The 13,202-nt window shown below is 33.0% G+C and overlaps 2 protein-coding genes across 3 annotated transcripts; one reads left to right on the top strand and one right to left on the bottom strand.

Moving 5' to 3' along the window:
• Positions 1 to 2,628: 2,628 nt before the first annotated feature.
• LOC104723952 (xylogalacturonan beta-1,3-xylosyltransferase) lies at positions 2,629 to 5,868 on the top strand. Its single transcript, XM_010442382.3, has 4 exons — positions 2,629 to 3,217; positions 3,324 to 3,445; positions 4,264 to 4,639; positions 5,030 to 5,868. Exons 1-4 carry the CDS (start codon positions 2,843 to 2,845, stop codon positions 5,690 to 5,692), a joined length of 1,536 nt encoding a protein of 511 aa, XP_010440684.1. The 5' UTR covers positions 2,629 to 2,842; the 3' UTR covers positions 5,693 to 5,868.
• Positions 5,869 to 6,290: 422 nt separating this feature from the next.
• LOC104723951 (kinesin-like protein KIN-4C) lies at positions 6,291 to 9,494 on the bottom strand. Of its 2 annotated transcripts, XM_010442381.3 has the most exons (12): positions 9,185 to 9,494; positions 8,785 to 8,898; positions 8,582 to 8,698; positions 8,400 to 8,480; positions 8,091 to 8,159; positions 7,870 to 7,963; positions 7,750 to 7,781; positions 7,438 to 7,511; positions 7,218 to 7,295; positions 6,989 to 7,133; positions 6,542 to 6,892; positions 6,291 to 6,463 (listed from the first exon to the last, which is right to left on the bottom strand). In XM_010442381.3, exons 1-12 carry the CDS (start codon positions 9,293 to 9,295, stop codon positions 6,407 to 6,409), a joined length of 1,323 nt encoding a protein of 440 aa, XP_010440683.1. In that variant the 5' UTR covers positions 9,296 to 9,494; the 3' UTR covers positions 6,291 to 6,406. The 2 variants fall into 2 exon arrangements, with proteins under 2 accessions (XP_010440683.1, XP_087332344.1); XM_087476218.1 differs by lacking the exons at positions 8,400 to 8,480; positions 8,582 to 8,698; positions 8,785 to 8,898; positions 9,185 to 9,494 and having other exon boundaries at positions 8,063 to 8,374.
• Between the last annotated feature and the right edge of the window lie 3,708 nt (positions 9,495 to 13,202).

Raw genomic sequence — 13,202 nt, 5'->3', positions numbered from 1 at the left:
AAAAAGTCAAAGCAGTCAACGGCTCGGTCAACTCGACCAGTGCTCGGTCGAGTGGCTGGTCGAGCTGGCTTCTCTCGTGCATTCTCCACTCGGTCGAGTCCTTCTTAGCACACGGTCGAGTGTCTGGTCGAGTGTGCGGTCGAGTTGGACTCTGGACCTTGATTCTTCAGCCTTAACTCTCTTGTTTTCTCCTCATGATTGCTTCACTTCTCTTCAGCATTGCTTCCATGCTCCTTAAGCTCCAAAATCACCTGTTTATGCATGAAAAGATGCAAATGCAATGCAACTATACTCTAATGCATGATTAGTCCTAAAGCTACACAATAATGGCCTAAATGGATAGCAAAAGATGCAAAAGTTGTGAATAAACTAAGGGAAAACAAGGTAAAATATATGAACATCAAGCCAATTATCTTCTTGGTTTTCGTTGCGATCTGAAGCTGAATCTCAAGCCTAAGCTGACGAGTCAGGTTCAATGCGGGAGGTTCCCTGTTCTGGGTTCGGGGAAACTCTGGCGTCCCCATTGGGAACAGCAAGAGCTACCTCCAAAGCATTCCTCAAGATAAACGAGGTATTTTGAGTTGGTAATGGGAGTATTGCCAAACGGGGACTCACAGTAGCAATTTGTACCAACAGATCTAAAATTTCCTTGACAGGAAGGGATAGATCCGTGGGGTAATGGCTGAGACTGGAGGCTGCGCTTTAGCTGAGGCATTATGGTTGAGGACAGAAGCTGAGACTTCGGGCGACTGCGGCGTTCTCTTATTTGGAGGGGAGGACGAGAGCGGGAGAGGTCTATTTATAGGAAAGAAGGGAAGCTCTAGTTAGCTAGAAGACAAAATAGAGAACCGGTGGCAAGTGCTCGACCATGTGCTCGGTCGAGTGCATGGTCTAGTTGTTTGTCAAGTAGTTCCAGTCGTCGATCTGGTATGATAACCGTTCAGTGAAACAGTGATAACTCTTGCACCCCCTACTCAGATCGGCCTGAGACCACCCACATTGGAAAGCTAACTCGATTGTCTAAAACTTTGATGAAGAACGCGGAAGCTGAATGCCAACGGAAGATCTTTATTCTAGTCGATCTTTGAGAGGCTCGTCTTGAATCCGACCAAGTGTTCTTTGGCAACGATCGAGTGTGTGCTCGAGTCCTTGGTCGAGTGATTGCTTTTCTCCTCTTTTGAGCCCTATTTCTTTGCTAGATGACTCCTTTTGATCACAACTTCTCCTTGGCGTTTCCAAAGCACCTAATTCACCTGTTTATGCACAAGAATATGCAATTGCTATGCAAAATATATTCTAATGCATAAACTGAGAATAAGAAACATAAATGTGCTAAAACTAACTCTAAACAATGTAAAACAGGAGATAAATGTATGGTAAAACATGGTAAAATATAGAGTTATCGATCACTTTTTCAGTCACGAAAGAGAGAAAAAAAAGTTTTTTTTGATTTTTGTTAAGACCTACACCATAACGTAGAGTTTTGACATCGGATCTTAAAAGAGGAGAGGAGGTGCATCGGGTAAAAAGATCCAGAAACTTTTATTGTACGGAGATCTTAAACATGTTTCCTTTTTCCACGTTCTCGTATTGCTTCAGAATACTTCACGCACATACTTTCTTTTAAAATGTCGTCAATACAAATACTTTTAAGTCTTTAACATACAAATATACTTTTAAGTCACTAAATTTAGTGTGTTTAATCTCTAATGTTTAATTAATGCATGCTTGTATTATATAACCTAAAATCTGTAATGTTAAATTAACTCTGTTAGTGTGAATCATAATAGTGAAGGTGTTAACATTCTTGCATTAACTTTTTTTTTTCTTCAATATATTGTTTATTCTTTGCTTAAGCGTTCATACAAATTATAAATAAAGTAGTTTATGTTCACATGTTTTTGTTGGGAAAAACATAGATTTAGCGAATACTTTGTATTGCTTATATAGGCTGATTTTACAAAATCATATTATAATTTATAATTATATTGTTCTTATCTACCAGAAAAAGACTTGAAATTAATTTGGTAAGCAATGTCACAATGATAAAGACTAGCAGTATACGTATAATATGACTTAGCTCTATACTGTTACTGTATTATTATATTGTATAGTCTAATTTAAAAATATATACAGTAGTTATCAATTCAACAAACGCATTGATTGTAGGATTATAAATCTTTGTGTCTAACTGACGTTAAAGAGATAAACAAAACTTTTTCAAACTTTTCTGTCCCACTCCCACAGTATTACTGAATCAAGTTTACTGGTATTAAACAACTTAAACGCATTACCTGTCATTTGTATACTACTAAACAAATGACCAAAAATATTTTTGATTCAACAAAATAATGCGTTGTTGATCATTGAATAAGCTCCATATAAATGTTAAGAATAAATATATTTATTAAGAACCACTCGATAATATAAGATGGCATAAGCATTGGTCAAACAAAAATAATGTTGATCATTCTGTTTCATTTCCAGATAAAGACATTTCAAATTGTCATTTTTGCCATTTAGCAGATTAAAGTATCTATTTATTTATTTTATCGCAGCAGTTTTTTTCCTTGTTTAATACAGAAAAATATCTTTTCTTTTTTTAATAAACATGACAAAAAGAATAAAAAAACAATTTGAATTTAAATATCAAAGAAAAAAAAAGAGAGAGAACAAGTTGCTTGGTGAAGCAAAAACTCATTTCTCCCACTAATGATATATGACTGAGACATAACAAAGAATCTTTCGTGACTTTTCTTCCTTTCTCCTCATATCACTTCCAAAATTCTCTGATGTCTTCCTCTTGTGAGTAAACGAAAAAGAAAAAAAAAGAAACATATCCATGGCTGCTCCAAGATCATCAAGAAGATGCTCTCTTTCTCTGTTAACCCTTTTCTCCATATCTCTTATTCTTATTTCTGTTTCACTATTTGTCTTCACAAAGCCAACTAATAATAAGCCCTTGATCGATTACAGAAACCAATTCTCTGTTGTCTCTGTCTCTTTTCCTCCTTCTCTGTCTCCTCTTGGACAGGACAACACAACAAACACTAGTTTTGCTCCAGCCTCTTCTCCTTCTCAACTACTACTGCCTCTTCCTAGAGAGAGCAACACAACAAACACTACTCTTTCTTCAGTCTCCCCTTCTTCTTTATACGATGATCAACAAAACCAAAATAAGTCTCCAAGTCCTACAAGTAAAAAAGTTATTATCAGGGTATGTAATTATTCTTTTAGTTTTTATTTTCAACTCTCACAAACTTTTCTATCAAAACTTCTTTTTCTAATAATATTTAAAAACTGTTTCTGTTTGGTACGATCAGAAGAGAAGTGGGTTGGATAAAATAGAATCAGATTTAGCAAAAGCAAGAGCAGCAATTAAGAAAGCAGCTTCAACACAAAATTATGTTAGCTCCCTCTACAAAAATCCAGCCGCCTTTCATCAGTTGAGTTTCACTATTCTTCTCTTCTATTTTTAACCAAAAGTTATAAAAGAAAATACTCCATACAAATAAATTTCTCCATTTAGTAATTATATAAGTACAGTATTTGAAAGTACTTAGATTTATTAGTCAAAGGTGATATACCGCTGACAATTATGAATGTTCACATGGATTTTTATTTTTCCAACTATTTAAGCATCGATTTCATCAAAGAACTCAACATTTAATAAAGTTGCAATAAAGACAAAAGAACACAATTACGCAACGTACTCGTGTTATACAACGGCTCCGATGAGATGCCTCAATTTAAGCAAAAGACTTCTATTCTTACTATTTTTTTTTTTTTCAGTTCCTAGAGTTTTAATGCAATTGAATTTTGAGATTAAGGTTTTTACAAAACTAAAAAGAAGTTTTTATTATATTCAACTACTTTCATACGAAAATGATTCAAATGACCTTTTTAACATATATATAAACTTTTTAGTTAAAAAGCTTCCGTGAAAAGGTTTTAATCATTAAGTATGTGTTATTAAAAAAACTAATTAAAAACAAAACCATTTAGACTTTTTTTTTTGTCTTCTTTAAAACAAATTTCGTATCAAATTAAGATTTTAATATAAAATTGAAATAAAGAGATGTTGGTTCATTCGATAAAAGACTATGCGATTCTTTATAAACAAGAAGGATACAGAATATGAGATATTTAGTGACTAACAACGTGGCGTAGGTAGTTCACCTCCGTGATCTTTCTTGATGCTTTTTAAATTACATTTGTGTAAAATAAACATTGATGTCACACTTTTGTATGCACAAAAATCAGGAGTCACACGGAAATGATGAATCGGTTTAAGGTGTGGACATACACAGAGGGAGAGGTCCCACTGTTCCATGACGGCCCTGTGAATGACATTTACGGCATAGAAGGTCAATTCATGGACGAAATGTGCGTGGACGGCCCCAAGAGTAGAAGCCGTTTTCGGGCGGATCGCCCCGAGAATGCTCACGTTTTCTTCGTACCGTTTAGTGTCGCCAAGGTTATCCACTACGTCTACAAGCCCATCCGCTCTGTTGAAGGATTTTCGCGGACGCGCCTACACCGTCTTATAGAGGATTACGTTGACGTAGTTGCTACTAAACATCCCTATTGGAACAGAAGCCAGGGAGGCGATCATTTCATGGTATCATGCCATGACTGGGTACGTATATTTTATACTCACGCTTTTCTTTTTCACCGTTGAGACTTGATAGTATCGTAGTAATAATATTAGACATCTTAAATTAATATCTTAGATAGTTTTTGTAATTAGTAAAACCAATTTGGCTAAGATTTAAGCCGTATAATACAAAAATTATTATATACCCGATGATCTTGTTAGATACATAACTAAACAAGAAACGAATTAGAGATTTACGTATTGAAATTGGCCTGAAACTCTCCAACTCTGATCGATATCATATATTGTTTTTGGTTTTCACGTAGTTGCTTGAATATTGTAATTTGATTAATATGTAATCAAGAATCTATTATCTATTTTATAACTTTGCATAGAAATATGATTACCTTTTTTTTGTGTGTGTATATATAGGCACCAGACGTGATCGACGGGAATCCAAAGTTATTTGAAAAATTTATAAGGGGACTTTGCAATGCTAACACCTCGGAAGGATTCCGGCCTAATGTGGACGTATCCATTCCAGAGATCTACCTTCCTAAAGGTAAATTGGGTCCATCTTTTCTCGGTATATCGCCGAGAATTCGATCTATACTCGCATTTTTTGCTGGAAGAAGTCACGGTGATATCCGAAAAATCTTATTTAAACATTGGAAAGAAATGGACAATGAAGTCCAAGTCTATGACCATCTTCCCCCGGGAAAAGACTATACAAAATTAATGGGAATGAGCAAGTTTTGTCTCTGTCCGAGTGGTTGGGAGGTCGCTAGCCCTAGAGAGGTTGAGGCGATATATGCTGGTTGTGTACCGGTGATCATATCGAATAATTATTCATTACCATTCAGTGATGTGCTTAATTGGGATTCCTTCTCAATACAAATCCCTGTTTCCAGGATACCAGAGATTAAAACCATTCTACAGAGTGTCTCACTTGTAAGATACTTGAAGATGTATAAGAGAGTGTTAGAAGTGAAGAAGCATTTCGTGCTGAATCGTCCAGCTAAACCCTACGATGTGATGCATATGATGCTTCACTCTATCTGGTTAAGGCGACTTAATCTTAGGCTTGGTACATAGTATACATTATTGTTTTGTTTTGTTACAAATAAACTTTTAAGTGTCTAAACTCATATGAGTTACCATAGCTTTGTATTCTTTCTATAAATTTGCATAGTTCTCTCTTGTATATATACACTACAACAAACACAAGATCAAAGAGTTTCATGTTAATAAGAGACACAAAGCATTTGTTATTCTTGTTCTAACGTTCTTCTCTTTCTTAGTTATTGTGTTCCCTTATGAACTATACTTGATATTATTGTGTAAATGTTATTTGAGAACCGGCGTAACCCAATTTGCATCATCTAGGCGCATTTCGTCATTTTATTGTTTCACTAAGGGATGGTTTTAAATGTTTTCATACACCAACACCAAAAGTGTTCGATTACATTTTCAAATCATATGACAACTAAATTCTCAACCTGTGAAAGTTGAATTGAGGAGTGTTTTGTACTAATGATATATACATTCATATATCACAAGTGATAGTTTAGTAAATATAATGTCAATTAGTAAACTTTGAGCTTGGGGTATATGTTAATCTATTTAAATCTAGTTGTTTTTTTTTTGTGTTCAAACTTTTTTTTTAAAACAACCAGATGTCTGACACCTTATCTTTTACAACTCTTAGATAATATTGTTGCAACGGTTTTGGCAAAAAACAAAAGATAGACGTTTTCAGCTTCTTGAAGAGTTCTCTGTTTACATTCATATCCTTTTTTGCCATTTTCATTATTTCTTAGAAACCCGTTTCTGCACTTTCCTCAGCGTACCAACTTTTACAGCTTCCTGTAGAAACCAAATTTAAATTAAATATGTAAAAAGGTTTGCCATAAAAATTAGAGGTTCACAGAAGAAGAAGCTTACTTGTATATTCCCTATGTCGCGTAATGGTTGTTTGTTTGCGTCTTTGTCGTCATGACTAATCCCAGCGGGTTTCTTAGCATCTACTGGTTGCATTGGTTTTACATTTTCTTCTTCTCTGTTGCTACATTTGGAGGCTAAGCAGCCACAAGAGTCCCCACATCCGCTTCCATTTGCCCTGCATTTGCAACTTTTGGTCTTGCACAAAGATTTTTTAGTGCAAGAGCAACACACCTCTGCTTTGCTCTGCTCCTTTTTGCAAAGTGTTTCCTCAGAATTTTCAGGTTGAGATGGCTCCAAGGTGGATTGATCGTCGGTATTCTTGCTGGTAATAAAGCGTTCAACTGGTTCACCCTGATGAACAATTAGAATAAATAAATCAGACCACAAACCAGAACAATTGGCCTTGGCTTGTAGGTATAACTAAATATTCAGTTCCAGATTGATAACCTGAACTTTATCTGTTTCACTGAATTGGGATTTGGTCATTTCCATCTGGCTGACCAGAGTACTCAATTTGTTAAATTCCTCTTTGAGTTCCTTCAGCTCTAAGTCCATTGGAGTATGGTTTATTTGGTTGTCACATGACGCAGAGCTAAATAAGAGAAGCAACGATAATCAATTACGTAAGTAAACACAATTTAAGCTACAACAAAAGTTTAGCTACGATCAAACTTACCATGAGCTTTGCTCTCCCTCAAATTCTGCCTTCAGCACACCGGCCTCTAAGCTGAACCGTTTGACCTCTTCAGCCATTCTGATAAGAGTAGTTAAGAACTCATAATTTCAGCTACTGAAGTAATAAGAAGTTTTATTAGGCTCCACATACAGTGTTCTTTTCGTAGAGTTGTAATAGCAAAAAGAAAGAAAATCCCACAAATTTTCTATGGAAAGCTTACTCTTTCATTTGGCGTTCGTAATCAGAATGGATCTTATTCAACTTCATTAGTAGCCCCAGTTCACTGCTAGACTCCTGCACAACCAGAATCAGAAACCATTTGGAGTTCCAACTTATAGAAATCAATACACAGCCACATATATTATGGAATATCAAGTCTCTATATCTTCCTGTGGAAGTGTAAGGTACAAATGCTAAAGATACTAAATAAAAAAAATTCAAGAAATAGTGCAGTTGAAAGCCTATGTAAACTTAACCAAGTTCTTAAATTCTTGTTGAAACTAAGATGTTACATTGGCTAAGGTATCCATACCTGAATCCCAGAGCTTGTTCCTTTTAATGGACCTGGCATATTAAAAAGAAGACACCTAAACAATTTAGCAAAAGATAAAAGGAAAAAAAAGGAATGTATACTATCTATCTGTTATCTGACCTTTATTTTTGTTGGAAGAAATCTTTTTAGATTGGAGCAGCAACTTTCGGCGATTCAGGGCTGTCAAAGCATGAGTATTCTTCAGCTGCAAAATCTGAGTAAAAGAATATAGAAATTAACAAGCCACATGGACTCAGTAAACCACGGTTGCTGAAATATACATACAGAACAGTACAATCAGCAAAAGTCATACCAGCTTCTGGCGATTGTTTAAAGCTGACAGGATGGCGATTGTTTAAAGCTGACAGGACGTTTTTCTCAAACTCGCTTTTCCTTAGCTCTTTTTTGAGCTGTTAGAAGAGAAGCACTACTAAACTAAAAAGCCTGAGGTGTTACAAAGAACTAGATAAGGCAATCACAATTGTCGACCAAACCCATCAAGAAAAGGTTTTCAAGAACGTTTTATCAATCATAGATAAGTATAGTAAGACAGGTAACCAGATTCCATCTGGAATCTACAACTTCATAATTTGAGATACACTCATAAACCATAGAGAATGTATGATAATAAGAAATACCACTCTCTTTACCTGATAAACTTCCTTTTCTAGTGAAGCTTTCACTTGTCTGAAGTGCATAGAGGCTAGCTTGTTTTTGCAGTGCAACTTAACCTGAAGAATAGCCACAACTCACAAAAGTAAAAAAAAAAACAAAAAGAAACTGCTGCAATTTTTCATTGAACTTAAACAATATTTGCAACAAGATGCTTTACCTTTTGCGCTTTTAATTTCTGAACTTCACCATCAAACAGCTTAACAGAACTCTCAGTTTTATACTTCTTCGTTGAGCACATAGAGTGCAAATTTGACTTACTCCTTGAACTCATACCCTAGACAAAGTATTAAGGTTAGAAATGTACATGTATAGCATTAAGTATTCTTCTTTATAAACTGGAACCTGAAAAATAAACTTCACCTCAACTTTCGTAGCAATAGACTTCTGAGAAAACTCTCTGCTTGACTGTAACGTACCAACCGAAGAGCTAATCGATACATCAGCCAGTTTTGACTTTAACTCCTCCACATCACACTGCCAAAATCGAAAAAAAATAATCAGTTACACATTAAAGATGAATCCACACAGATGTATAAAAAAATTCAGGAGTAATCAAATCATAGCACTACTGATTCCAGATCAAACTAATCCCATTATTATCAACCACTAAATTTCACACTTCTCTGCAAAATTGGAAACTGAAGCGACGAAACATCATCATGAATTAAACGAGAAAATCAAAGCGAAATCACTGTTCCAAAAGAAGCAATTCTAGATTTGAAAAACCGAGGAAATTTTCAAAAACAGAAATGGGGAAAACCTTGAGAGCTTCGTTCACTGACTCCAGATCTCGAATCTTCATCTCGTAGAGTTTCTCAGCATCGCCTCCGAGAGATGACTCTTTTGATCGGAGATTTAGCTTCTTCGTCATCTCCGGCGATGAGTTCTTAATTTTTCTCGATGTGAGTGGGGCAACAACGCTCCTTCTCTCTCTCTCTTTTTATTTCCTAATAGGTGAAAAGGTGCGGACAGAGGAAGTATTTGAATTCACTATTTTTTAACTATTTCGTTTTATTTTCATTATGGGCCTTGAATAACAAAAACCCACCATTAACAGATGTATTCAAACCATGATTTTAAAAGATTTTGTGGAATTTATAGAATTTGTGAGATTTGGTAACATATTTTAAAATCCCAACTATGGTATACCACAAGATAAATGTTTTTTTTTATATATAATTTTTATGATTTTGTGTTATAGAATTATTAAATTTGTTTGATTTTAAATATAGATGTTGCGGTGTTAATTGTTATTGAATTTATATGTATTGGATCTGAAAGAATTATAATTACTATATGTGTATTTATAATATAATAAAACTCATATTTGTAAAATACGTTTCTATCTGTCAATATATTTATATTTGTAAGACTTAATACAACCCATAAATCGGTTTCTTTGAGTTAAATTTGAATTAAATATAAGTATTTGTATAAATTAAATAGTAATTTTAAACTCTAAGAGTATAAGTATTTGTATTTTTAAATTAAATAGTAATTTTAAACTCTAAGAGTCTATATTAAATTTTCTAATGAATAAAATAGATTTATTTACAAAAGTTATCATAATGTATCAAATTTTATATATAACTTGAGAACTATATAAAAATATTCTGAATGAATCACAAATTATACATAAATTCAAAAGAGTGGGTATTATGTTATATTTAAGTTTTCAATTTTAAATATCTGAGAAATAAACTTAGTGGAAAATTATAATTCTTTAGTTATTATAATTATTATTATTATAAATGTTGAGGTGTAAACCAAATAAATAATGACGATTTAACCAATGCTCGATGATTTTTACTTATATATATTTTATTATAATAACCTATCTCACCATATAACCCCGTTTTATAATAGTTTAATGTTTTAAATATGTATATCTTATTATATAAACCTTGGTTCTCAAAGTTAGTAACTCACCAGATCGTGACACATGTTAGTTTTAATAATTAGAGATCAAAATTTAAAACTCACCAGATCGTGACACATGTCAATTTTAACGATTAAATATCAAAGTTAGTAACTCATCAGATCATGACACGTGTCAATTTTAACGATCAGAAATTATAGTTTTCAAGCTTGGTAAAACAAAGCATAAGATAATTGTAATCTTATTATATTTAAAAAAACAACTATGATAAATATACTATGTGCCATCCATATCAAAGTTTCATTATTACAAAGATTCTCAACCACTACATGACCATCCATATTTGGTCGTATAATCATACTATATAACCTAACACATTAATTTTTATGTCTTTGTTTGCACAGAAAAAATAAAAAAATTTTTATGTCTCTATGGTTAGCCAATTTCAGACACTGAGTACTGCAACAAGATTTGTGAAGGCAGTCTTAGGAAAAAAACTTGAATTGAGTCTGAACTAATCTTTTTATTATATTAAAAATCTTATTATATAAAGTTGGGTTTTCAAATTAGCCATTAACATGATCATGACACGTGTCAAGTACACTGATGAGATATTGACATATGTCAAAAATTATTATTTTTCAAAACAGATAATTAAGAAAATAACATTAAATCTAAATAAAATTTACATGTTTATATCTAAAAAAAATTATAAATAAAAAAAGAAAATTAACAAACCTAATCTATTTTCCATTGTACGCGTTTTCTCAATAAAATTTTGACATGTATAAACAAAAAATTAATTCACTAAGCATGCATATTATTATTGTGTGGGTCTTTAATTCGTGTGGGTTTTTCAATGGAAGATATCAGATGCAATAAAATGAAATCGAAGTATATAATGCCCGCTAATTTAATCGAGGATGGAGACACGGATGGAGATTCCAAAAGTGATTCTACAGTTAGTAGCATTATAAGTTTGGAAGATAAGTCGATGGTTGATGTTTCTAGTCAAAATTTAGAGTTGTCTTTTCTGAATAATGTTGATGATGCTGGTACTGAAACAAGAGCTGCTTGATCGAGTAATTGAGAAGTGGTTTCAAATTTGGGAAGTTGGAATGGTATACCATTTTAAAATTGGTTTCAAACCGGATTTATGTGGTTTTCTATCGGATTAGGTTCGTAAACCGTTTAAACCAGATATATGGAGAAATATATGAGAACTTTTGATTCGGGTAAAAATAAGTTGAGAATTTATGATTCGAGAATATTTGAGACAGGTTATAGCTTTAAGTTGTTTTGGTATATTTGGATACTTCTGAAGAGTAGATAGGTCGTTGATCCTTAACGTGATTATGACATATGTCATGTTTTGGATTGTATATAAAGTTTCTATTTTGTATATCTGAATTATCTAAGACTTCTATATACCATTCTGATTATAATTTTCAAATTTTTATTTTTCTTATATTATATTAATTTTCTTTCAATTTCTCAACTTTTATTGGGTTAGTCATAAAATCATTGTAATCGAGTAGATAATTTTCACCAGTTGTTCATCCAAAATATCTTTGGAGTAAAAAAACTTCATGGTTAAAAAAATTATGTCACAAAATAATTTTAGTAATTATAAGAACTATAATTATGCCAAAATCAAAGTAAAGCAACATAATATTTGGTTAATTTGTTTAGAAGACATTTTATAGGCGGTGATAAAGAGCATACTTTAACAATAAAATAATTTTGGGTGTAAGAACATATTTTTAATGGTAAAATATAGAGTAAAATTGTACGTGGTTACTTATTAGATGTTGCTTTGATGAATTTGTTGCATGTAAAATATTTTGTGAATAAGTTATAAAACGTTTTTAAAATTTGACAATAATAAAATTTGTAAAGATGAGTATTTGGCAAAAGTTTTAGTAGGATATAATTTAGCTTACGATTATTGCAATAATTGTTATAATATATTAAAAATATATAAATATAAATAAATGTATGAAGGTGAAACTTGTGGTTTTATGGTGGGTGATGATGAATGAGATGATATGATGTGATGATGAACAGGTGGAATGCAAGGAGTTTCAATTTCCCATATGTTGTTGTAGTATCAGAGATGTCAATCCTAAATGAGTGTTATGCAAGCAATCAGTTTATGAATATTTGTCTAAGTCAAGCCAAATATGTAGGATGTTTGTCACTAACAACCTAATGATGAATGTAAAATGCAGAATGTAAAAGCTTATAAAACTAGATGCTAAAAGTAAAGAGAACAGGATGATCTAAACAACAATGCAATGAAACAGAAATAGAAACTATAGTAATGCAAGTAATAAACTAATGCAAGGCAAGTAATTAACAGGAAACTAAATGAATGTAACAGAAAAGCAACTAAAATGAAATAGGAATTGAAACAGGACAAACACAAAGCATAAACAAGAATTCTGGGGATGAGCTCGAGCAAGCACTCGATCGAGTGTGCGATCGAGTACAGGGTCGAGTCAGACAAATGCGAGAGACAGAGCAATGCAAACAAAACATAGCAAGACAAAACTAAATCAAACAACGACCAAACAACATGATTTAGACTAAGAAATCAATAGACAAGAAAGGTTTTGAGGAGGGATTCATGGGCTGGACTAATTATTAAGGTCATCTAACTTGGTCAACAAATCTCAATCAACTTGAGCTAATCTCTAGACAATGATCTCCTAGAACATGTTAATCCACTCTCATGGCAAAAACAATCAAGCTCATATATTTCTAGACTTGTTCTCACAAAGCAAAGAACTTATACAAGCAAGCATTAAGCAACAGATCATTTATGTTAAAAATCAAACAAAGACATCTAATCTCTTAGCATGCCTAATGATAATCTCTAGATCTAGCCTTATCTTGC

This window comes from Camelina sativa, chromosome 11 (assembly GCF_030686135.1).
Source record: "Camelina sativa cultivar CO46 ecotype springtype chromosome 11, ASM3068613v1".
In the NCBI taxonomy this organism is placed as follows: Eukaryota; Viridiplantae; Streptophyta; class Magnoliopsida; order Brassicales; family Brassicaceae; genus Camelina; species Camelina sativa.
Note: the sequence above shows the minus strand (reverse complement) of the source record. Positions and strands in the feature narration are given on the sequence as shown.

What these genes read in the sequence shown, in the direction of transcription:
- LOC104723952 (XM_010442382.3), top strand. Translation starts at nt 2,843, where the DNA reads ATGGCTGCTCCAAGATCATCAAGAAGATGCTCTCTTTCTCTGTTAACC. An exon ending in AATCCAGCCGCCTTTCATCA is followed by an intron (nt 3,446 to 4,263) that starts GTTGAGTTTCAC and finishes CACAAAAATCAG; the next exon opens with GAGTCACACGGAAATGATGA. An exon ending in TGGTATCATGCCATGACTGG is followed by an intron (nt 4,640 to 5,029) that starts GTACGTATATTT and finishes GTGTATATATAG; the next exon opens with GCACCAGACGTGATCGACGG.
- LOC104723951 (XM_010442381.3), bottom strand. Translation starts at nt 9,295, where the DNA reads ATGACGAAGAAGCTAAATCTCCGATCAAAAGAGTCATCTCTCGGAGGC. An exon ending in TAGAAAAGGAAGTTTATCAG is followed by an intron (nt 8,160 to 8,399) that starts GTAAAGAGAGTG and finishes CTCTTCTAACAG; the next exon opens with CTCAAAAAAGAGCTAAGGAA. An exon ending in TACGAACGCCAAATGAAAGA is followed by an intron (nt 7,296 to 7,437) that starts GTAAGCTTTCCA and finishes TACTCTTATCAG; the next exon opens with AATGGCTGAAGAGGTCAAAC.